Source organism: Cyprinodon tularosa, unplaced genomic scaffold, assembly GCF_016077235.1.
Source record: "Cyprinodon tularosa strain WSP-4 unplaced genomic scaffold, ASM1607723v1 ctg23, whole genome shotgun sequence".
NCBI classification, from domain to species: domain Eukaryota; kingdom Metazoa; phylum Chordata; class Actinopteri; order Cyprinodontiformes; family Cyprinodontidae; genus Cyprinodon; species Cyprinodon tularosa.
In genome coordinates this window covers 463,115-489,695 of record NW_024038861.1, presented here as the reverse complement: position 1 = coordinate 489,695, position 26,581 = coordinate 463,115, and the positions used below count along the sequence as shown (strand labels likewise).

At 37.9% G+C, this 26,581-nt stretch overlaps 1 protein-coding gene across 1 annotated transcript in view; it reads left to right on the top strand.

Annotated features, from left to right (window-relative positions):
- The window catches only part of ofcc1 (orofacial cleft 1 candidate 1), a 107,561-nt gene that overhangs the window by 5,007 nt on the left and 75,973 nt on the right, over positions 1–26,581 (top strand). The window contains exons 4-11 of the mRNA XM_038286732.1: positions 3,637–3,741; positions 4,378–4,461; positions 8,563–8,757; positions 9,095–9,192; positions 10,504–10,590; positions 12,732–12,802; positions 14,044–14,152; positions 25,194–25,433. Coding sequence (XP_038142660.1) covers positions 3,637–3,741; positions 4,378–4,461; positions 8,563–8,757; positions 9,095–9,192; positions 10,504–10,590; positions 12,732–12,802; positions 14,044–14,152; positions 25,194–25,433 — 989 coding nt within the window. The remainder of the gene's footprint in view (positions 1–3,636; positions 3,742–4,377; positions 4,462–8,562; positions 8,758–9,094; positions 9,193–10,503; positions 10,591–12,731; positions 12,803–14,043; positions 14,153–25,193; positions 25,434–26,581) is intronic.

The window sequence follows — 26,581 nt, the reverse complement described above, 5'->3', positions numbered from 1 at the left end:
CGACACAATCAGCCTTGACTCCCACTCTCGGCTACATGCCTTGTGGTGGGCTGGAGTCATAGGAGAGTGCATTTACATATGCTACTATGTTACCAAGCCGATCCGCTGTCTGTGTGGTGTACTCACAACACCCCCGAAACACGGCTTTAGGCCAATCAGGCATACGAATATGCCCCCTTATAATTCAGTATGTCAGGGAGAACTCTTGAGGAATGGGATGGTAAATTAGAATGCGTTCAAGGTTGCAAGCGTGCCAGTTTTCTCAGGGATGAGTCACATTTTTGATTTTTGATTTAATGTGGCTTATTTTGCTCTGGCACAGAATGGTTACTAATTATTTTACACTTATCGTCATCATTATTAATGCAGTGAAAATAGAATCACATTTCAACCATAAGAGTCTCACACAGAGAAAAGGTGCGATTAGAAGTTTCGTTCAATTAAGTTCCATTTATTTGTATAGCACCAATCCACAACACATGCCACCCCAAGGCACTCCACAGAGACCTCCCAACCAACTAACACAGTCAGATTGGACAGCATTTTTCTATCTAAATGAAACCTTGATTGCATGGACTGATTGACTCTCTGCAATCACTCACATAGAGCATGCATGTTGTGAAAGTAGAGAGAAAAAACTTGCTTTCAACAGGAAGAAACCTCCAGCTGAATCAGGCTCAGTGTGAGCGGCCATCTGTTGAGGCCGACAGGGGTTCCAGGAGACAGAAGCAGATATGCAGATATTCAGATAAATGAAATAAGTTCCTTTTACGCTCGAGTCCCAGCAGAAGACTTTGATGCTGAGAATCGACATTCACTTGGATGAGTAACCTAGAAAAGGATTAGAGTAGACTTCCCCCTGGGGCCCGGACACTGGTGGTGGATAAGCCAGAGGGTGAGCGGGACTGAGAATAATCTGAGAGTGAGGGAGGAGATGGTATAGAGGTGGGTGAATGTTTGCCCACTTGAGAGATGGAGATGCTAGGAAGGAGCTAAATAAAGGGGGTCTTTGGGAAGAAATATTTATTTCTAAGCTACTTTTTAAAAACATAAAAACTGAGACTAATCTTTGGAATTGTAGAACAATAGAAAATATGTTTTGCAAAGATTGGTTTAATTGTTAATTCAGTAATCACATAAAAAAACTACAAATGACACCTTAATAAGTACTCCGGTGGTAAAACTGTATTAAATAGAAATGTTACTTCTGCAATTTTTTATTTTTTTTATATAACTATAACTCAGTTTGTTTGTTGAACAAGCGATGAAGACTTGTAGAGTATCTTGAAACTACTGCCGGCAACATTTTGAATTTACCTAAATTTACATTGCATCTTGCCATTTTCCACTTAGAAACGACTATGGTCCCCCCAATCAAAACAGAGTGATTAAAGAAATGGATGCATTGGAAGATGTAGTCACATGGTCATTTTATATATATATACATATATCAGAAGATTCAGTTATATGTAGCTATGTTGAAAAAATTGGAATTACAAAAAAGGAATATATATATATATATATATATATATATATATATATATATATATATATATATATATATATATATATATATATATATATATATATATATATATATATATATGGTATTTTAAAAGCAATGTAAAACTCTGCTGAATAACAAATTATATTCAATTAAAAGTTTCTAATAGTGTACTACATTTCAAACAACATCCAACCAGCAATATGAAACCATTATAAATGGAAAATTTGCATCTATAATAAACTAGAAAAAACAACGATTTAAAATAATTATAAAGCAAGAAGTTTCTTATGTTATCAGTTCACAATGACATCAAAGGAAAATGAACGTAACATACCAATTAAAAACTACATGAAAGTAAATTTTTGTACATAATCAACAATAACAAACTACTTTTCTTTATATATATATAATTCATTTTATATTATATTATTTATATATTTGTATTTTAAAGATCAATTTCAAATGACAAAGTATGTAAAAGGAAAAATATTAAACTACGGTAATTAGGAGGAAGGATTTTGTTTTGACCATGCTAACAAATTACAAAGTATTTTAATGGAAGAAAAAAAAACAGAACAGATTTAAAAAAGAGAAAATTTATACTTTAGAATCAACACTTTTTAATACTAATTTTTAACATAACTCTTTGTCTACTTTTTACTACTACAACTTCTAATGTTAAAAAATATATCTCTTAGTTACACAATAGGAGATAATAAGAAGTAATAGTTTTAAAATCACCATACCAGCATTGTATTTTGACCAAAATAAATGTCACTTTTTAAACTAAATATAGATTTGCCTATCAGCTTGACAAATTCTGAAAGATCTGAAATTTTGTGTTGTACTTTTGTGATAAAAGAAAATACCTATCTCCTCTCATTTAACAGTGTCTACTGCTTACACGAAGTGCTGGTTTCAGATTATGTGCATATAGGAACAGATAATTGAAATTTTCATTAGAGGGATGAATTGGAGGGCAGCCAGACTATTTAGGTAAATCACAGCTATGACTCAAAAAGCGATTCATGAAGCTACTGCCATTATGCAAATTTGTATTTGAAAAAAGGGTTTCATAACCTTAGAGCTATTTGCAGAGAAATTGTTCAAACTTGTTGCTAACAGTGTAGAGGGATTTAACATTTCACAGTCAATTTATGGTGCCATTGAAAAGTCATACTGCGGCTCCTCGGTTAATAAGTATTTTGGTCTGAATGTTTAACTTAGAGTACGGACAGGGTGTGAAAAACCTCACACAGATATTTTAGATGAGCTTGAAAGGATCTCTGTGAATTATTTTTGGATGGAGGCCCTAGCCAGTTACTAAAACGCTTAAGTAACCAAGCCTCGATACATTTAGGTTTTCATAAAGAAAGACCTTGTCTTGAATACATAACATTACTCAATGCATCAGGCGTCTTTTTGCCCCAAAACCTAAAAAATGCAAGTGAAGCAATTTTAAATTGGAGTGCAACATTCAAGTCTTGTAAATGGGAATAATTTGAGGTTAAGAAAGCTGCTCAGCAGTGTGTACTCTTAATGGAACGACCCTGGAGACATTTGATTCCCATAAACTATAGGGCACAGACTTGATACCAATAGTTCCGTAATTGCTAATACGATGTCACTGAGACAAGGGCTTGGGTTACTTTCCTTGGGATCAGCTCCTCCAAACTTGGTTGGTCCTCTAGGCCGCTGACCTTTCCGTATTTAGAAGGTATTGTCTTTGAAATTCCAGGTACTTTAAGGCTTGCAGACTTTCTCAGTTTCTTTTGAACATGGCAAACATATGGGAGTTGTATTTAAGAGATTGCCTACTTTGACCTTTCACGGCATGCTAATTAGGCCCCAGAGCACTGCAGGCCATAGAGAGGTGCTCTGAGAAGCCCAGCGGTCTTTTTCCCACTTCACTCTCTCTCTCCCTCTGAACTTGTCTCATCTTGGAGCGGCCTTATCTGCTACCCACCACTGCCACTGCCCTTCGACAGGGTTTCAAAATTAAAATTTTGCTTCATGTGCTTCTAATAACCACTAACCTGAACCTGTACTACTCCCTCCTTCCCTTATCATATCCCCCTTCTCCAAACCCTTCCCTTTGCTCATTCATTCTCCTTCCTTTCTTTCCAAAGGAAATGAACGTGTTCGAAATTACTTTGACCCGCCGTCGCCAGAACAGACAGACCCAAGGCAATACGGGATGGCTAGGGTCAGCGCCGAAGATGAGCTGGAATTAAGTATGCCATTCTCTGTCATAATGGTTCTCCTCGGTTCATTAAAGAGGGGTGAGAGAGATCACTGGTAGCAGGCTGCCATTTGTGGCAGCGGGACATTTTATGTAAATACACCAAACGATGGCATTACTAGATTGGCTACCCAACTCGTTGTCATTGATGAAGGTCACAAATCATTGGTCAGTTTTCATTTCAGCGAAGAGTTTTTTTCTCCCTAGTCAAAAAGACACATGCAGAGTCATATCAATAGTTTGCAGCCTCCTGCTAAAGTGGGCCTATTAAAAAGAAGCTCTTGGGAGCCAACCAATATGCATGTTATAATGAAACCTGGCTATTAATGGAGCAGCTATTTCACCTGTATCTTTTGGATATCACAGCCTTGTAATATCAAAGGATTCACCGAATCAAATCTCATCACATGATGACAGGCCAGCTAACAGGCATGTTAATGCTCCTATTTCATTATCCCCATCTGCATGGACTTCATTTTCATCCTTCCCCGCTGCAGCTAATGCCTCCAGTTTGCAGGTTAAGATGTGGTTTAGATTAACTTGTCTGATAAGTAGAAGGTAATTTTGAAGCTAATAAATGTGTTTTTCACTGAAGGTAAAGTCATTTTCTCAATGCTTTGGTTTCTAGAAATACCAAATTCAGATGAAAACAGACTGTATGAAAAAATGACTGCACTACTGGATGAAAACGAAACATTTCTTGACCTACCTGGTATGTATCTCTGTAATCTTGTAATAGTTATCTTTTATGTTACCTGCATAGTTTTATGATACGTTGTAAATTTCTTTGGATGAAAGTATCTGCCAATGCAAAACAATAAACAAGAGCTTTAGTCATCTGGAGGTTAACAGCTGTGGAAACATTCACATTTTAGAACTCAGGTTTACAATGGCTTGGAAAAGTATTGAGACGATTGTATACCCTTCTGATTTTGTCAGAATGTGACCATGAACCGCAGTGTATTTTATCACACACCTTGGTTATAGACCCAGAGACATGAGTGCGTACTTGTAGAGTTATTTTTTTTTTTACTAAATTGTGAAAATCTCAAAAGCATGGCAAGTAATTTTAACCAGTGTTTTATTCTGATAAGCTAAAATGAAATCATATTTACACAATAGCCGTCTGAAGTCACAAACTTCGTTGGCAAAGTGTTTTGTTTGTTTTTGCACTATTGTAAACCTAAAATACATTGCCTTTCTCCTAATCTGAGGAGCCAGATAACAAGAACATTAATAACAAGAGTAGACACGAGCACCATGGTAGTTCTGGAGGAGCTAAAGCACTACAGGTATCCACAATTCTATCGAAAGTACAACTATTTCTTATTGTCTCTACAAACCCACTGTGTATAGCAGGTTGGCAATGCAGGGCAAGGAAAACCCAGGCAAGTTCATTTGTTTACAATCCAGTAAAATGACAACTCAACGTGTTTTACATGAATGAAACACTATTTGAAGTTTGGCAAAAGTATTTACAGCAGTGGTTTTCAAACTCTGTCCTGGGGACTCTATGGCTACGTTCACACTGCAGCCTGAAGTGACCCAATTCCGATTTTTTTGCCCATATGTGACCTGTATCAGATCTTTTTATGACAGTCTGAACGACACAGATCGGATTTTTTCAAATGCGACCCATGCCACTTGGATATGTGGTCCTGAATCCGATACGGATCTGATCTTTTCAAATGCGACCTGTGTCTGTACGGCCAGGTCGCATTCATCCGACCTACACGTCATTGATACTTGACAAATGTTACTAAACGTTACTAATCTGCGTCCTACTAAGCGGAGGCGGGAAAAACTAACAACCATTGCGGAAGATAACACAGAGAGCAGTCAATGGAGAGAAAGTGAGGTTGCTGACTTAATTCATATTTGGAAAGATAGCTCGATTCAGATCAAACTCGAAGGGTCTTACCGGAACCTGGCTCTCTTTCTTTTTGATCTTCTTAAAAAGATTTCGTTCGTAATGTGCCTGCTCCTGTTGGAGAAGAACTTAAAGAACGCAATATACGCTGCGGTATTACGAGTCATGTTTACTTCCGCAAACACTGAGGACGCTTGCTACATGTGACGTCATCGCGTCCTCGAGTGCGCATGCGGGACACTTCGGTTGAACGCTTTCAGTTCACACAGTAGATAACATACAAGTCGCATATACTTGGAAGTGTGAACGGACATGCAAAAAAATCCGATTTCACAAAAAAATCGGAATTGAGCATTAAGGCCTGCAGTGTGAACGTAGCCTAAGTCCTGCATGTTTTAGGTATTTCCCAGCCTCTGCACACCTGACTTAAATAAATGGGTGATTAGCAGGCCGCTCGAGCCTGTGGTCGCTGCTGAGTGGGGAGTGCACTTATTTGATGCAGGTGTGCTGGAGCAGAGACACATCTAAAAAATAGAGGACAGGGAGTCCAGACAGAGTCTGAAAACCACTAATAGAGAGCTATTAGTGGAGGGCACTAGAGGGCACAGCACTCTGGACAAATAAAGCACTCTGGTCAACATTTCACACCTGCATTGAAATCCAGTACTGTGTGAAGCAGAAACTCATATTTTGTGGTGGTGGTGACATCATGCTAGATGACTGGATACGAATGTACTCCATGCTTTAAGATTTGTATCTTTTCAGAAGTCTAAAACCTTAATATTCATTATCATCCAGTTCTCACATCACATCAAGTACCAATAAAAATTATAGCAAAAACATCAGAATGCTTAAAGGTCCTGATCACTTTAACAGGATGCTGTACATTTATAAATCATAGTGAATGCAAAAATGTTTGATACTGAAAATAAAATAATCAAGGTAAGGGTGTACATCAAAAGCGGGACTATAACGAGAAATAAACTAAAACTTGTGCTTTCCATGTACAGTATAGCATTGTTTCATCCAGGCGTGCCTTTCCCCAATAGCTGACTTTTATTTCTACGCTGTGCCCACCAAGGCAACACTGAGATGGTTAAATCTTGGCATTGTTCAGTGAAGACAGTTATACTAGATCTTTCTGCCATGTCGTGCTCCACCCTTGTAATTCCTGCACACGAGTGATGGGTTTAGGCCCGATTCAGCATGGGAGAATTTAGAAGACTTGCATTATTTGCCACTGTTTTGGATTTAGCTGTACCACCAAGATTAGTGGCCTAATTCATTGTCTTGGGATGTTCGTAAAAATCCCACCAGAGAATGTAAAGAGGATCTTGGATTAACAGTTCCACTCAATAGGCTGAGGCAGAGAGGAAGAGCTTGTCCTCCTGTGCTAAACTGAAACTGTAGTGACTGCCAGTTAGCACTTTACTAGCAAACAAAAGACTTCAAAACAATTAACTTATGTAGTTGTACGGTTTCATCCCTCTGGTACAGGCTGGAAGTGTTCAATGTGGCAATAGGGCAGCATTTTATAGTTGATCTCAGTATTAAATGACTGGCACAGGCTTTGGTATATGATTTTCCTGTCTGCCACAAAGAACTATGGAATTTAGAAGCAACAGTATGAATAAGACAAAGCTTTAATAAAATGGAGGAAGGCCAGTTTTGCAGATGTTTTCATCAAAGATCCTTGAGATAAAAACTCTGTTTTTATCTTGATAAATTCTGTTGTTTTTGCTTAGAGAGCTAAAACAGTAAAACTGGCTGACTGTTGATTCCTGTTTTTGCAAGGCACAAGGCATTGATATCAACCTCTGTACAAAAAGCATGAGGCAAAAACAAGAGCTTTGGCTCCTACACATGTTGGATGGCACACGTTGAATACATTTTATTCGCTAAAAGAATCAACATGATTTATTTTAGGGAGTACAACAGATATGAAAAGATAAACATTTAAAATAACTTGATACACTTAATATTTGATGCTATTTATCTAAATTTTGAAAGAGTTTTCTTCCAAGGTATAGAGCTTACATTTGAGCATTAAGCCTCGCAAAAGTATTTAAATGTATTAACATGGTGACACCAGAAATGTTTTTTATTCTGGGTTTGTTTTGATTTTTAGTGACATACCAACAGAAAATATTTACAAGTCAAAAGTAAAACCAGTGATATATTTAACATTTTCTTACAAATAAAAATTGGTGAGGCAGCTTTTACAGATCAGCAATTTTATTTTGAGTTACACATATGGATTCTACATGTAAATAGGTTAACTTCCTAACGCAATGATTTGTTCTGAATTTGAGGGTGTCATAGTAAGTTGGGCTACTCACAAATAAATGCAATAACTTTCAGGTTATTATTTAATAAAAATTTTCCAATCAGTATATTTTAGAGTATGCACTACTTTATATTGATCATTAACAGAGGTGTTAAAACACTTTGCCTACCAAACAAAAGTTGAAAAGTTCAAAGTAATAGTAGGTTAAAAAATATACAAATCGATGAATGATAAATTTAAAACTGAGGCTCACCACATCTGAAAGTGGGAATTGAATTTTTTTTTGTTTATATCTGAAAAGTCCCTTGCATAATGTCAAATATTGGTAAAACAATTTCAAAATTGTTATCTCTATCAGAGACTGTCTTTGTAGTCTAAACATATGCCTTTATTAAATTGGGATTTTGAGCCAATCAGATCAGCACCCGTGTGATTTTGTGTTTTATCTTAAATAGATAACAGTCCATTTCAATGCTTTCTGTGCAGAAATGTACATCTGTTTGTGTGTGTGAGTATGTGTTTCTGCTAAGTATGCTCATCCATCAGCATGTGAATGCATGTGCTGATGTTTATGAATGCCCATTCGGCTGTGTGTCTGTGAGTGTCTGTTTGTGGGTGTGTGTCTGTGCGTATTCACCGATGCGTTATCTCTCCAGGTACGACGCAAGCCTCAAGGGATGAGGAGGTGTTTGAGGTGAAGGCGGGTGATCTGGTGCTTCAGCGGCGACTGCTGCTCCAGAGTGGTGGTGGCGGTGATGCCTCGGGCTCTGAGCCCTCCCAGGCCCATACCATTGCCAAAGCACTGGCAGAGAGTAGTGCTTGGATGGGAGGAGAGGCTGGACTCCAATCAGGTAGGATGATAGCAGCCAAAGAAAAAGCTGTAAAAAAAATAATGCTATACTTTTATTTGTTTCAGTAGTTTATTGATTGTGTAATGATATAGGTCTTTTTTTAGTATAAAAAAATCAAGCATTCATTTACAAAATTCTATGTAGAGCACATTTTAGGGTGATAAAAGTTACAGACCATTTAAACAAAGATCCATATTGTGCAGATTAAGTTAGTAAATAAACTTAATTCACATTGCTTGCATAATAACCCAGTCTGGGAAAAAAATAAAAGTAAAATATATCTATATGTCTGTATTTTTCATTTTTTTTTTTAAATGCCATGAGCTATTTCTTGCAGCTAGTGCAGCTGAGGAAGTGATCCCCTGCTACGCCCAGCAGCTGAGGGAGCGCGTGCGGCCTGACATGATCACGCTTGGCAGCCTTTCACTGCAGCAGGTCAGTGCTACAAAGAGGAATATCTGTGTCATCATCCCAAATTCACCAGCACATCAGCCGTGTCCATTATGCTGTGTATCAGAGGTTTGGTTAATGGACACAGAGTGTGTGCGTGTGTCTGCTTTTGTCTGTCTGTTTGTATACTGTATGTCTAACTTGCTTTAGTGAATTCATGTTTCCCATTCCACCCTGGTGTCTGTGCTTTCTGCTTTCTCGTTCTATAATCTTAATTTTTTCTTTTTACATTTGTTTTCACAGATTTTACAAAATCTCAGCTGTGAAATTTCTTTTCTCAAACAGACATTCAAGGTTTTTGAGAGGTTATATTGCTCATTCATCTTAAGCTCAAAATTGGTGCATGGATTTCAGCTCTATCCTCTATAGCACATGAAATATTCTCACCTAATTAATTTATTCTGTCTTTCAACTTGTTTGTGTGCTATGATGCCTATTTGTCTCCAAGAGAAGCTGCATTTGCTTGCTTCTTTACCAGCCTTATGATCTTTTCACCAAAAAATGGAGCATGACAACATATTATTTTACAACAGGGGATTTTGCAAACTACCATCAGAAGCCTCTTTGAGTAAAAAAAAAAAAAAAAGTGTTTGCATGTTTATACTCCCCCAGTCAAAAGAGGAATGGGAGCAGATAGAAGAATGCCGGGGTTATATTGTCTTGGGAAATCCAGATTGCCAGGCGTTACAGACATTGATGCATATGTAAACTGGTAGCAGAACTTCTATTCACTGTATTTTTAGTTTTAATCTCATTGGAAAAGACAGAGGGAATATTGCGTGAATAGAGAGCAAATGTAATATGGAAACAAATGCACAACAGTGTTTCAGTGTCATTTGGAAGTCATTGCAACAGTTGACTCATCTTCATATAAGTGGATAATCAGTGCCATCCACTTTATCAGGGCTGGGATAAGTGTTATCTTATTCTGGTATAATATGTACATTCTCTGTCACTGTTTCCACACCCACCTTCAATGAAAGTACATTATCCACCCAAGATTTCACATCTATTTGAAAATTATAGCCTTTTTCTTCTCTTTCTTCCTCTGCAAGATGCCGTCACTTAGCAATGTCAATGTGTCTGAATGGGGAGTGTGAATATGCTGACTGAATGTAAAACTGGCTGAAACACTCATCAAATGCTCCATGTCTTTAGGGTCTGGCTCAGTATTGATTGCCTGCAGATTGCATTACAGTTACTTCTTGGGCTTAATTCTGCTATTATGGTGCACAGTATTGCTTTATAAGGCGGTATCCATAGAAAGTGTGTCTCTGTATTTACATATATTTTTAGCAACCAGATCAGAAGGGAACCCAGGAATGGAGTGAGTGGGCAAAGAGGAAAAAAAGACTAATAGCCTTCTTCACTGGCAATGTCGAGGTAAATCAGCATGTATTGTATACAGACTGAGTAACATGTATTTATTTTTTCAGCCAAGGGAAAAAAAACAGCCATTTATTATATTTTTTACCCTACATTGCATTTCAATTATTTATTTCGGTATTATACAAAATGTAAATTTTTAAAACTTTTCACCATAGCTTTGCCTTTGGCAATCTCCTATTTAGTGCCTTACAAAAACATCAAGACTCCCTGTTCTGTTGCATAACAACCAAAAATATTATATGTCACTTACAGTATATAGATTTATTGTCAATAATAAACTGAAACTTTCATATTCTTGAAAAATAAGAATCCCAAATGAATGACTTACTTTTAGCTCCCTTTACACCCTAGTCCCTAAACAAATCGTGCAATTACCTTCAGAAGTCATGTAATTAGTACATACAGTCCAGTAGTAGATGCAGCTGCTTTGTAAAGACTTTCAGGGTTCGTCAGAAAACTCTAGAAAATAAACACTGTGAAGAACAGCTACGAAGTTGGAAAGAATTTTGAAGCACATTCAAAGGTATAGTGGAGGATTTCCGCAAATTTTCTCTCCTTAAAAAAAAATAATGCACATGGACAACCCTGGACCCGCTCCCGAGAAGGAACGCTTATAAAACATGTGCAAGAGCATGCAAAGTCCATTTCTCCTCGGGTAGGCGCATTGATGTAACGATAAGAGATCTCATGTCACCAATATTTATATATTAAACACTTCCCCACAAATAAGACTACACTTACATTAAAAAAATCATTACATGCTTGTATATGTGTGTGTGTTGCAGTGGAAATTTGGACATGTTTGCGGGGTAAATAAGGATCTGTGACCACCGTATAACTACTAACGATGCAAATTACAAAATAAATAAACTTATCTTCCCTGGCAAGTTACAAGATAGTTGTAGATAACTTTTACTAGCAGTGATATGAAATATATTTCTCCATAAAGCATGCCAAAATTTATGTGTCAAGTAGAAACTTTTCAACCAAGGCATCAGTGGGAAGCCCTACCTGTACATTGTACGCCATCACGTGAAAGAAGCTCCCAAAAAACACTCTGGTTTTGTTTCTCTCTTCTGAGGCTTTTCTTTTCTTCACATACACTTTGTCCCTCACAACCCTTGGCCATTTTCAAAGAACCATGGTGAGAAAGACGAGCTTCAATTACTGGCTGAAGTTTCATGGTTTACCATAGCTAACCATACCTGAAAGTGCGCATGCACGGAAAAAGATAGCTGCCTGGCGACAAGTACTGTACGTAGAACGGCCTTACTTAAACATGTCACCGGAATGATTAGGAGAAGCACTTATTTTGATGATCTACCCGAAAAAAAAAAATCTTCCACTACACTTTTAAGATCTTGAATATTTAAGCTTTAAATGTATCAGCAAGAACATATCCCCATAAAAAGGAAAGACAATGGCATACCTGCAACCCCACCAACAAAAATCAAAGAAAGGGCAGCAATGCCCCAGTGCTGCAATATTAGTATGACATCTTGTTTCAGACACTCAAACATGTAAACAATAGCTTCTGCAGTTTAAATCATGCATAGGATATAATCTCTGTCTTAAGCTTGAACAGAGATTTTTCAGAACTGACCTCAAGATAGAGCTAATTATTTGGCAATTGTGGAGTAAAACCTTAGCCTAGTAAACTAGCCCAACCCGCCAGCGGCCAAAATCATTTTTGCCTGCGAGTTTAAAATGAGATAAATTACACATTTAATCTCACATTTAGTCTGATTTATCAGGCTAGTAAAACCTAGATTTCGGACAAAATGTTTATTTATAACTTGAGCTGAGGTTCACAGGTCCATGACTTTGGACACTCAGCCAAAGCATCAGCAGACTCATTTAGCACAAAGCATATCCATGTGTTAGAATGACCCAGTTAAAGTCCAGACAGAAAATCCTACATAAAATCCACTTTGATAGTTAGAAATTAATATGATATGCAATCCATCTAAATACATTTACTTTATGCCTGTTGTTTGGCAAAAATGTACCATGGATGAAAATACTTGTGAAAAAGCATTATTAAATACATTTATAAATAAAGACAGGCAACACATTATTTTGATAATCCTTGAGGAGAAAATCATTTAATTTATCCGAATACATATTTTTTGAAGGAACCCAGATCACACAGAGTCTGTGATGAAGAATTAAGACCCCAGCCCAGGCTGAACACATTGTTTGAATGGTAAGTACCGCTCCTTTTATATTCCTCCCCATATGTAAAACTGATGTCACATGACTGTAACCATTAATTGTGTAAAAAAGCATTTGTATTCCCACTGACATTCCAGATTCATATGTCCTCTGCAAGCCTTCTGCTGTCAGCCAGCATTGCATTGTGGGTAATATTGCTCAGGGGCACAGAAATCTGTCCATGTCATTGGGCTCGGAGGTGCATCAATTTTTGCTCCATCCACTTTGGTCAGACTTCACATCTTGTGGTGAGAGCCCTGCAGGCAATCAGCTTAGCATGTTTAAGTTTCCAGTAATTACGGTATACCATGCTGGCTGAGATGATAAAAATCAAGAAACTAGTATATGCGTCAGAGTCACGGCTTGTGCTGGCCTGTGTTATGGGTGGGTGGGAAGTCGGACACCAGCCCTGTCAGATGAATGTGATTTGGAGTTTAGTGAGATGACCTCCTCCAGACAGCCTTGAACCCTGTAAATTCTTGCTGATATCAATAGTGGGTGGCTATTAGACATGGGAGACTTTCTACGCATCACCCAGGGCTACATCTTCCTGAAATGGAAAGAGAAATTATTTCACTTTTCTCTCCCTACATCTTTTAGAGAAAAAGAAAAGAGAAAAAATTAGAACAGACACAAAGCTGACTTGTATTTTTCTATCAAATGTGTAATTCATTTGTTTCCACCATTTCTGATTTAATGGAGGTTGAGTAATTGCATTAGGAAGCACATTGTACCATGTTGTGAACTGATGAAAGCATGTGTAATACTTTTGATAGGCAAACAGAGGGGAGCGAGAGAAAGAGAGAAAAGAAAGAAAGATCCAGTGCCTCTCTTTGATGCAGAGCGTTTATTTGCTGAATTATCCTTCCTTTAACAAGCATCTTATCCCCAGTCACAGGCAGGCCGGGGCCCCTGTGATATTGCTTTATTTTGAGGAATTAAGAGAGGTGGCGAGGAGACGAGCGAAGCAAGCGCTTATTACATTACAACTGATAAGATTGAAAGGCAGAGAAAGGCAGGGAGAGAGAGAGCCACAGAGAGAAGAGAAAAAACACAGAGATGGAGAGAAAGCGAGAGGGACCCAATGGAAAGTGTTTTGTTGTGCTGTTATTAGATTGAGCTGCTGTTGGCTGCAGAGTAGAACAACAGAGGGTCCAAAATGCAGGTGGCTGTTAACAGAGTTAGCACCTCGTGTTGGTGTGTGTTACATATGTATGTTTGTGCGCACTGCAGCAAAAACCTTGACAGCCTGTCAATCAGAGCGCTTGGGGAAGGCCGAGAAGAAGCAGCAGCCAAAGGGCCTCCACAGTCCACCTCTTCAGCATCACAGCCCTTGTGGCAGGTAAGGTGATGGTTGATACATTTCATGGAACAAAAAAAGGCATAAAAACAGGAAGCAACACAATTCTTGATTTCTTTTTTTTTTTGTGAGAATTTTTTTTTTAACCAGTGAGATAATGCTTGCAGTGGTTGCAATGATGGTGTCAAGCTACATTGTAGCCATAGCTGCCCTGGGGCACACTGATAGTAGCAAAGCTGCTGTACACAGGCACCACTAGGCTCTCTGACCACCATCAGTAGGCAATGCAGGTGAAGTGTCTCCCCCAAGGGAACTCCTTCTATTACAGGTCAACCTACTGCATCTGATGCCACTGTTGCCCCCTGTCTTATGTATTTTATGGTACGCAGGTTTCTTAAAGGTCCTAAACATTTTAAGTTTCAGCAGCTCAAACTTAGAACATCAAATATTCATTCTATTCTAATTTTTCAAAAAAGTTTGATCACAAACTAGATTTTAGTTGAAGCTGAAATTTCTGTTAGTTTAAATGTTGTGTCTTCCTCTACCTACTTGTAAATGATTGAACTTCAATTTCAAAGTCAGTCAGTTAATCAAACTTTCTTTAAACTGGAAAAAAGAGAAACAAAAATTAAAAATTATCAAACTAATTAAAGCAATATAATAATAGAAAAAAATGTGAATTCTCAAACTAATGAAAATACATCTTGCCAGAAGCCATCAGGTGCAATAGCCCCAATACAGAAATGTTTCTGACCAATGCAATGTAGTAATATCTATGATGTCAACCAGAGGCGGAACACTGAGGCAAAACAAACACACCTCTTCCGGTTTTAGCTGGAATACTCTCATTTTGAAAAAGGAAGTAATTTTTGCTTTTATGGACTGGAAAGATGTTTGTTTCTTCCTCCGACCTGATTTGGTAAGAGTTTGATCTATCAGTTAAGAAATAAAGAATGTGGTATGTTGCAGCTGCTACTGCTGCTGTTACTGGCTAAAGACTCGACATGGTAGGCGGGAAGCCATTCAACTTGAAGAATTGTACTCGATGTGTCAGGCTCAGAACAATGGGACCCAGTATTCGAGATGGACAAACAGTAAGATTTCTCAAAACATTTATTAGAAACCAAACTGCTTTGGCATCCAAGGCAGGAACCTCTGCATAAGGAGAAAATAGGTTAGTGACCGTGTCTATCCGGAGGTGAGGTGGACAATAACAAATGTGTGAGTAACTAGCCTGGTCTTAAAGTTCTGGTCGAGCCAAGGGGATGAGGCTGCCAACCAAAAACAGTGGGCTCATCCCAAAGACTCCCAGAAGCTGATGTCTCGGAGGTCAGAGGACAGGCAGGAGATCAGAACCGAGCAGACAAAGGAAGGCAGGATAATTGAGAGGGCGGAGACAAAGCTGGTGTCGAAGATGTGCTTGGTAGTCAGAGCCAGGAGATCAGAGGTCCAAAGAGGTGCCAAAGGGAAATCCAGAGCAGAGTTGGAGAACAGTTCCAGGTGCGGTTCAAAGACAGAAATCTGGCAGGAGTCCGAGGACAGGTCAGGCAAACGGATCAGAACGGGAACATGCAGGCTCGGAGGTCCAGACTCACCTGCAGAACTCACCTGCAGGCAGACAGAAAGTGTTGCTACCTGTGTAACTCTTTAGCTATTGTATTATAGATACGGAAACAATGCTATATGAACCATGGTAGGCTGCTAATGTTGAAAACACTACATCCACATGAACAGATACTTACAGAGTCAAATTCTCTAGCATTCTTATTGTGAATATAAAAAATTGTGCTCTGATAAGCTAAATTTTCTACTTAAGATGATAAAATATGTAATTAAGGATGATTTCAGACCTTTCCAAAATACTAAATTTTAATGAATTTAAAATAATTCAATCACCATACTTGAGACTATCAAATTTATTTATCTTTTTATAGGCCCAATTTAGACCAAAGAGCTGCACCATATAGCTGTATTAAAAGTGGAATGAAAATCACGAATGTAAAAGTGCATCGCATCAATCTATGTGTCCAACACATGCTTCCACTGTGAATAATCTTAGTGAAAGTTTTAAAAAGTTTGCCTGTCCTGTACCTTTGATAATTGGCTACCTATACTGTAACTATTTTAAAATTGTGTTGTAGCTGTTGCTCATATTAGCTGCCGACAGATGCCATTTTTAACCCAGTTCTCCAATTTAGGCATTTTATTATCATCAGGTATATTTAAACTGTTAGTGTTTTTTTTTTTATACATATTTTAATATTTTATTAATTTTTCCATTTTAATAAAGACAAACACACATTAACATAACAATACACCGGCTCAAAAAGAAAAAAAAAAAAAAGTAAATATATATATAAATTACCCTTATTATTTATATATATTTAAATATATATAAATTTTTATATATAAACTGTTAGTGTTAAAATTACCATCAAGTATATTTTTATGACAGCATCAATATTTTAAGGAACTGGGGCAAAGGAAAATAGTGGGACATAGGTAAGCCAATGAGCCTTTAAAGTACTGTTGCACTAAACTGGTTCTTTAGATGTGGAAAACAAAGCCTGTGTCTTTAAGAACAGAAAAATGGTATACTGGAAAAAAAAAATGTAAAATCACGGTAAAGAAATTGATCCTGACATGTTTACAAATATTATTAAGAAAATAGCACTGTTTATCAAAAGTTTGCATAAAATGTTTTTAATTTTGTGTATTTTAATAGGATAGGACCTTTGAAAGAACGACACAATTAAAACTGTTTCATATGAGCATAACCCTAGACAGACACAAACTGTCATGTTGAATAAATGAAAATATGATTGAAAATATAATTTATTTAACTGACTTTAATCACTTAGTGAAACAGTGTGGATACATTATTTATAAACAGATTAATGTTTTATTTCCTTTATTAATGTTAATTTTAAGGATTTATGCTTACAGCTATTAAAAACATGAACTTTATAGTTCCATAATTACATCAGAACTAAAAACATAGAAAAAAAACTATATCAGAGAAGGATTGGGGTTAATTCAAATTAGTGTTTAATTCCTGCTTAATGTTTGTTCATTTCATGACAAACAAGTCTCATCAGAATATATATTTACATTTTTTATATATGGCTGTTTCCAGGCTCTATATACAACATTGAGCTAAGGAGAAATACCCTATACACTAAACTTACTATTCAGGACTATTTTCCTATTTAAACGCCTAAAGATTTGTTTTCTATTTTTATGTCAGTAGTGTCTTTATTTTAAGGAAAAATTAGCCGGTGGAAGATCTATCTTTAAAGATGAAATGCAAGCAGTGAAGAGAGAGACAAAAAAAGAGGGAACCAATCAAGAAAAAGCGAGAAAGAGACTGCAGCTTTAGCATAGCATTGCCAGCTGTGGGAGTGAGTGTACTGTTGTGTTGCAGCTGGGGATGAGCCTGCCATGCCACCTTGCTGGCTTAAAGATGTAATGAATCTTCAGTCGGGGGCTTTCCTTCCAGGGTGACAACTGGCTTTGAGGAAGGTTGTAAATGCAGGGGAGATTGTGGTATAATTCCTCAGACTGGCGTTTGTGCCCCCCAGTCACCATTCGATTATCTCCCAAATTGCTGTGTTTCACTGAGATAAAGATTTTTTATGGCTTGCTGACTTGAAACAACTAGTGCAGGCAGAATAAGGGGGGAACGCAGAGAGAGGCAAAAAGAAAAAAAGATGGAAAGAAAGAAGCAATGGCCAAACCTGCCACGCATAGTAATTTCTTTTGGTAAATGACAAAATCTTTGTTTATATGACATTTCTTGAAAATTACTGCAGTGAGATGAATCTGAAATCTAAAATGTCACATTTGGCATGTAAAACTATGAAAATATATTTCTGTGCAAAATTCATGCAGGCATTTAATTTAGAACGTGTTTAATAACTATGGCAGCCTGCATCAGTAATCCTGCCCGGAGGTCCAAAAAAGATTGTCATATTTATTCTCTCTTTTCTTCACCCCCTTCTTCATTCCAAAGCCAAAATATTTTAAGGGTAAATGTTCATTGTTAATTAAGATTTACTAATTAAAATGAAAATAATTAAGAAGAAAGCTTAATCTCTGAATATTAGCCCATACTTAGAAAGAAAGGAAGTTTTTGTATGTGGCATTTCCTGTCTCCATTAAGGGTGCATTTTGTATGATCAGTCAATGTGTGGAAATCCCTGAAAAGATCTTTCAGTGATGGGACGGCTGCTTGCCAGAAAAACCACGGAGGATCCCGCACTAGAGCCTTTGATCTCATCTGTAGGAGTGCTGTAATGTTATGGCACTTTAGGCACAACTCAGGCTTGGGGCAAACAAACCACCTCTGATATGGAAAATTGGCTCACTTCACCTTTTACCTCCACCTTTCTGTCTTAGCTATTTCCTCTTATGCCTATGCAATCATTTAAGCCAGACAATAACAATACTTCTGCATCACTCTCTGAAAATTAGACACAGGTGTGATATTATTTCCTTGCTTCTTTATTCTCTTCCCACCTTCCTCCTCCTTCTCCATCTATTCAGTTTCAGTCAACATGCATACATCTTTGTTAATGTAGAGCTTGGAGGCCTTCCCCACCTCCTCCTAAATGTAGGACGTATGGTATGAACCGCTTTTCCACCATTTATACTAATTTTACTTCTCCCTATAATTTCTTTAGTTGTTTTGGTATCCAAAGAAACTCACAATGGTAAGATTGAGAAGATATTGCTTCAAGGAACGGCAGACGCCTTACCCCTTAACTGATTGGCATGGTCATGGGTATTATCACCATTTAATAGCTACAATGGTTTGTAATGTTTTTAAAAAAACACACATTAGGTTTAGGTATGTGTTGGATCGGGGTTAGACAATAAAAATTACTACAATCTAAATGAAAGTCAGTAGAAAGTCCCTACAAAGATAGTTTGACATGGTGTGTGTGTAGCCATCTGATTTTATCATTGAATAAAATAGAGGGCATACTTGCTGGACACCCAAAATATGCCCTCAGAACATTGTTAACATACTGTTTGTATAAACTCAAACAATAAATGGGAATTATGTGGTGTAAATAACAGTGGAGGTTATGACTGTCCTGGATAGGATAGGATATATTACAGTACAATATGATGCAATATGCCATACAGTATAGGACATAATTAAGCTGTGAGTTACAATACATTATAGTACAATGGAATGGGAGAGGATTAGAAACAGAAGAGTAGTGTAGGATAGGATTTGCTTGAATGTGATATGAATACTAAATTAATTTTAAGATATATTCTTCACAATAGTGAATATGAACCACTTGCTGTTGTAAGAGGATTAAATCATAATAAAAAAATATAGAGACCCCCTTAAAATAAAAATAACTTTAGTTGAAGACTATAATTATTATTAGTATCAGCTGACATGCATTGAAAAACAATCTAGAATTAAGTAAAAATGATCTAAATTAAGTATATTTATCCTTAATGTAAGTAGGTAAATAAGGTTATTTGCCAATGCAATGAGTATTTTTACTTTTAAAATAAGGTAATTAGATAATATACGCTTGAAATAAGACAATGCAATTAATTTTTTTCTTATTTTAAATGGAAATTGTCTTGTTCCATTAGCAAAGTGTCTCACTTACCTCCTCAATTCAAGAAATATTGCACTTGTTTTAAGAAAAAAAATGACTTATTTTTTGCAGTGTGGTGGGTCTTTGGACCTGTACAGAAAAAAAAGCAAAAATAGCAAAAAATGAAACAATTCATTAAAAAAAGGTCCAAACTTTGCTTTGGATATTATTCAGTCAAGTTCTGTGTAGATTTTACATACGTAAGATAAGATATACTCATTATCTGTCTTTTTAATATTTTATTATATAGGATTTTTTCTATTACCTATCCATAAAACAAGGCACATACAAGCAATGAAAAAAGGTCCTTGAAAAATCATTACATCACCACAAGGCTTGCATTTTGAAGACTTAATCTGGATGGGCAATCTAAGTTTGACAGCAGTTAATGCTTAAGTGCCTTGAAAGAGATTTACAGGCCATAACTCCTGAACATAACAATGAAGCTCAAAATATGAAGGATATTAGTTGTAGAGTAATTTTTATAAATATACATCTTTTTAGTATCAAGACCTCCTGTTACATTTCACGAGTAAGTTTAAGTTTAAACAGATCAATCATTTCTGACTGGTTCAAACTTTATAATTATAGTGTCAAAGTTATTACATATTTTTCAAAAATTAATGAAAGATCAAAATGAAGTCATTACTTTCCTGAAACCCCTTTGGCAGCAATTAATGCATCTCGAGTAAGTCTTTAAAACCCATTTACACCTGGATTTGGGCCGTTTATCCAAATCTTCCTGGCAGATCCTCTCAAGCTTAGATGTGCTTGATGCTTTTCAGGATATCTCAGCAGATATTGGGGTTCAACCGTGGCCACGATTTGGTCCACTTAAAAGAACCTGATCTTTATTTTCTTTGTGAGCTGTATTTTAAGCTTCTAGTTGAGAATCTCTGGAGGAATAACTGATTTTTGTGAAAACTCTGCTTTTGGCAGGGTAGGATCATTACCAATTTTTAAACCCTTAAGTGTTTTCTTCCACCTTTCTCGAGACTGGGTCGTGGGGGCAGCAATTTCAGCAGCAAATCCCAAATATCCCTCTCCTTAGACACCTCCTCCAGCTCTGTAGGAGGTTAGTCTCAGGAACTCCCAGGCCATCCAAGAGGCAAAAGCCCCATTTACACTACCCTCTGAAAACCGTTCCGTACCAAGCTTGGATCAGTTAGCAGAGCCGAGCTCGATTCCTTACAACCATTTACACACCACGCTAATATTGGTTCCTTGCCTCCTTGTGACGTACTAGGGCTCTGTAGAGGTAAACAAGCAAATCAACATGGCAGTGCCTGTAAGATTCAGGAAGTTTGCAGAGAGTCAGATAAGAAAGCAGCCTTTGGTGAATTTACTTCACAGAGTCCGCTTTTAGGATGTGGATAAGGCAAACGATAGTCTAATCAGGGCTTAAAGACACAGGAAACAATGACAGTGTGATGAATCTGCTATGCAGGTTCATCACACTGCTATGCAGAATCATCACTGGAAATCGTGAGGCAAGGTAGGGAAGCTTGTATTTTTATGAATGTCTGAAATTTCATGATTAATGCAGCTGACTGTAAGGAGATGATGTGGTCTGCTCATGCGCTCTTTGTTATCTGAGAACCGAGCCAGAACTGAACTGCGCCAAGCCCTACTGATGAACTAGTGCCATGTTAGCGTGGTTCGGTTGTATCTGCTGCTGTCCGGTTCAGTTGTGCGTGCCATTTACACTCAAATGTTATCTTGGTTACTGATCTCGGCACGTTTTCAAAAGGGTAGAGTAAATGGGGATATAGTCCATTCATCATGTTCTGGGTTGCCCCATAGGCCTCCTCCAACTGAGGCGTGCCTGGAACACCTTCTGAGGGAGGCATCCAGGGGACATCGGAAAAAGATGTCCGAGCCAACTCAGCTGACTCCTCCTGATGCGTTGGAGAAGTCTCTACTACTCTCTGCTCTACTAAGCCTCCCCTGGGTGACTGAGCTTCTAACCCTATCTCTAAAGGCTGGTTGATACTCAGAAACCAGGCCATCTGCATGTGCGTTGCAGTGAACGCAAATGTTCCCCTGCCCCTTCCGCAGACGCTCTGGTGCACCTCTCCAAAATTGTACATCCACTCTACACTATGGGCCGGATTTATCAAGATCCAATTTTGCGTGCAGTAAGTTGCGCTCGCAAACTGGAATTTTGCGCAAGGGGCTGAACCATGGTTTGCGGGTGATTTAACAAGAGTGATTGCGTAACTGGTGGCAGGTGCAAAACTGATGGAGACGCCCTATTTAAATTATGGTTTTGCGCCTTTTGTGGTTTGCGGCAAAGTAGTTTGTAGTTTGTACAAACTAGTGCATTAAGAAATTTAAATCTTACAGTGACCCCCAACAAATATATATATATATATATATATATATATATATAAAAAGAAAAAACTTTGGCAACCTTTATTCCCTAAGGTGGTGGCTGAATTTCTACTTCACTGCAGTAAAAAAAAACAAAAAACTGGTGTTTTGTATTGGCCTGTAGAAAAATGGACATACCAAATGGCTCACAAGAAGTGACTGTGGATGAGATTACTGCGCGCACGCATCCCCGCAGCATTGGCATGTTGCTCCACAGGCGCAGGGGGGAGGTCTGGTTTCTCCGTCAGGGCGACATGGCATTTAGAACGTCAGACAGCACTTCTGAAAAACTAGATTGGGAGATCAAATGTTGCAAGGAGTTTTGTGATATCTGGTATTGCGTGGGTCCTCCTTGTGGCTGGCTCCAAATCCATTCGGAGTTCCCCCAACAGCTCCAAAATGGCAATGCTGGATAAACGATATGTTTTGATGATCGTTTCCTCGTTCATTCCAAAAATATTCACATGGAGTGAAAAAATGCGTTCTCTGCGTCTCCTTGCTTCATTTCGATGTCTCCTTCTTGCAACAATAACCGCTGCCATGTGTGCGCAATTACGCATACAGACCATTTGCACCTTCTTTTGAAACGTGTTAAATATAGAGTCAGATACCGTTAGCAAAATTGCTTTCAGTTTTAATAAATCACTTTGCGAGTGCTAAATTAATATATTTACATGTTCTCCTCCCACAAGACGCACTTTTGCGTGTAAACGCCCCATAATGCATATTCATTGCAGAAAAAGTACTAAATGGATAAGAGGCGCTATTTAGCACGTTTTAAAGACCAAATCCTTTTAGCACGCTGTTGATAGATCAGTTTGTACATTTTTTAGCGTGCGCAGTGAAATAGCTCACGTTTTTATACACGCAAACCATTGATTGATCCGGCCCTATGCGTATTTCCTGTTTGGTACCTTACCGGCTTGTTTTGTTTGTATGACCCCCATTGCGGAAAACCACACGTGAAGTTGGACCAGCTAGAAGAGCGAGGTGTACGAGAACGCTGGGACCCTTTTTTCACCTGGATCCACTCTCTTATTCACCATCATTTCTCTCCATTGTCGCAAAACCTTGCCCCCACTTGCGCACCGCCTCCGTCGCATCTAGACCCACAGCTATTTCGTGATTGTCCCTCTTGTGTTGTGGTGTGGAATAACAGCGCAGACCACGCTTCAATATTGGGCATAAATCAAAAATATTTGCAGCAAGCTCTCTGCAGCACACTGCTGCAGCAGTATAATCAGCTCTTAAGGGCGCACCAAGCCACAATGAAGAGAAAGATCATTGTTGCAGTCATGATCCAGATTTTATGTCCATAGGTAAGGGTAGGTATGTAGATCAACTGCTAAATCGAGAACATTGCCATTTTTCCCTGTGCTCTCTTCACCACAACAGACAGTGCAGTGCCCCCATTATAGCCAGCTGCACCAATCCTACTATTGATCTCCTGCTCCATTCTTCCCTCACTCGTCAACAGGACCCCAAGATACTTGAAGTGGGAACTTTCCTCCAATCTGAAGGGGATAAGCCACCATCAAGAACCATGACCTAAGACTTAGAAGAGCTGGTTCTAATCCCAGCCGCTTCCCACTTCCCACAACTGCCCCAATACTTGCTGTAGATCTCAGCAGGAGGGGGGCGGCAGAACCACATTAGCTCCAAAAAGCAGGGACAAGATCCGCTGGTTCCTCAAACCAGACCAGGCCATTGACTGTCCCTTAAAATCCTTTCCATAAAGTTTATGATCAGGACCAGTGACAGAGGGGAGCCCTGTTGGAGTCCAATATACACTAGGAACAGGTCTAACTTAATGCCGGCAATGCAAATCAAACTCCTAGTACCCTTGTGCAAAGAACGGGTGGCCCCCAGTAAAGGGCGTCTGACTCCATACTCCTGGAGTGCCCACAACAGGGCACTAAATGGGATGCGGTCAAATGCCTTCTCCAGGTCCACAATACACATGTAAACTCCAAAGCAACCCTCAAGCACCATGCAGATAGTGTTATAGTGGGTCCACTATTCCACAACCAGGATGAAAACCACAGTGCTCCTCATGAAGCTGAGGTTTGGATAATCAACCAGACATTCTTCTCAAGAAGGTTACTACAATGTCCATATGAGTTTTTGATTATTTATCTTATAGCTTATTGTTATAGTTATAGTTTATCAAGTGCAGAACACTTCAGGAAAGACGTTTATTTCTCAATAAGAGCTTTTATTTATTTTTTTATTCTTTTCTTTGAGAGTTGTGAAAGGGTAATCTTACCTCTTGTCTAAGATGTTAAGCTAAACATTGTATGGCACTCTCCTCTTTAAGGAGTTTGTACATCCCACTAGGGACACCTGTGTGAACACAGTCTGCACTATAGATTAAAGGGTAATGAACAATATTGTGAAGAGTGTAAAGAAAGACTAAATAAAAAGAATGCTATGTTTATTAGGATGAAATGATCCTGACTGAGGTAAAAAAGACCAGCTTACCTCCCGAGTGAAACAAGCTTTGAGTGGCTATATGCTATGAGAATCAAAAGAGCATGTTTATATGAGTAATGTTTTATCCGATCTGCCTTTTTATTCCAATTACTTATCTCCATGTAATGGTAAAACTCCAATATATCTTTATATGGTCGTCAAATTTTGTGCATAGCTATTTTTGTTAAAAACTGCTGACAAAAACACATCCTTATGGCATGCTGCAGATGTAGATGGCTTAGGGCCATAGACCGCTCATTAAAAATACCTTAAACAGGACACAATACATGATAAAAAATGAATAGTGTTTAGAAATTTGAATTATAAACCATATTGAGTCTTTCATCTTGTTCATACCAATTTACACCATGTCCATTAGAGATTTTACTAGGCCAATAAATACTTTAACTGTGGTTGTAATCCAATGGTTAGATATTAGTGCTTAAGCCTTTAACCTGTTTTATTGATGTTGTTAACTGTAGAGGAAAATATGATGTCCAGTAAAATATTGGGAAAGAACACAAAATCTGTAGCCTATTTTGAAATAAAAGAATAAAGCTCATTTAACATGAAATTAAAATCTAAACATTATGTTCTATAATCTCTCATAGGACGACCAGGCAGCTCTTGCCCAACATATAGAAGTGTATGTGTGCTGTCTCAGAGCCACAAGAGACAAGCTCCCAAAAGGTCTCTACTCTGTCAGCGTGGGACTTCAGAGTCATCTAGGGGGTGCTCCTCTGCCCTTGTACACTTTGAAAAAGCCAACTTTGGTAGCTTCTACTGAGCCAATGGAGCACCAGGGCCGCTTCTATGAAAATGACCTGCACATAAACCAGAGCATCTTCATGGTACATGAAATTTATCTATTTTAAAACTATTTAATAATGAAAGTGTATTGTGATATGTGGTAAAGGTTATTAGCATCTAAATGTACGTAATGCAATAAACTAAAGTAGATCTATTTTTCATTGGCAAAGACCCTCACTATTTAAAAATGAAAGCTGAGGATTTGTGACGTTCTCAGTTTCATTGTCAAATAAAAACATGTTTCATGCCATTGAAAGTTGGTGTGTTTTTCGATTAGAACTGTTGCAGTAATCCAGCGGTTAATCTTTGCCTTTCGACAAGAGCTTTCTTTTTATCGCTCTTCTTTAAAGGCCAGATTTGAGGGTGCATAACTACTAGTCCTGATATGTCTGGTCTGTTCCATGGTCTTCAAAATGCTATTGTTTACTATAGTTCTCTTAAAAACCTTTGAGGTCTTCATAAAACAACTAGATTTTTTTAGATAAGGGTATATTTTACTCACTTGTTGTATGGTGCCTGTGAGCAAATTGTTGCACTGAAACAGTATTTTATTTGAGTCAAAAAGGCTGAACACAAATGTACACCTCATCTTTTGAATTTGTAATTTTTGTCACATTCCCTTTACCTCTTCCACAAGAATGCAAATATGGTTGTTTGGTATTTATTGTGTTAGAAAATCTCAACATCATTCACTTTTTTATAGTAGAAGAATCAGACTTTTTTTATTTTGGGTCTTTTAAACAAGAATCGCAGCAGATTATATTACATCCGATATGAACAGATTGCAAGCACTTGCTCAGCCATCCTCAGTATCTAAGTAACACTAATCTTAAAAATCCAGGCTTATTCCAGATGGTTGATAATGACCAGTGGATAAGGATGGTTCTGCTCATTCATTGATTTTATGTGTACAGGACAAAAGATTCATATGCAAAACAGCCCTTAAAACCAATGCCTCTAAATTCAGTGTCCCTCCTGATCCCATATAGTAGTATTTATATACTTTAGGCTCTGTTTACTGATGGCATCTGTTGAAGGCCTATGTGGTGTATTCAACACATGCGGACACTTTCAATGTGTTTGTGGGTGTATTCACTGTGCTCAAGCGTCATGATAATATTGTCTCTAGCTTCCACCAAACATAAAGCATTGGGTAAAAGCTGGCATGAACTGAATGCAGACCTGAGAT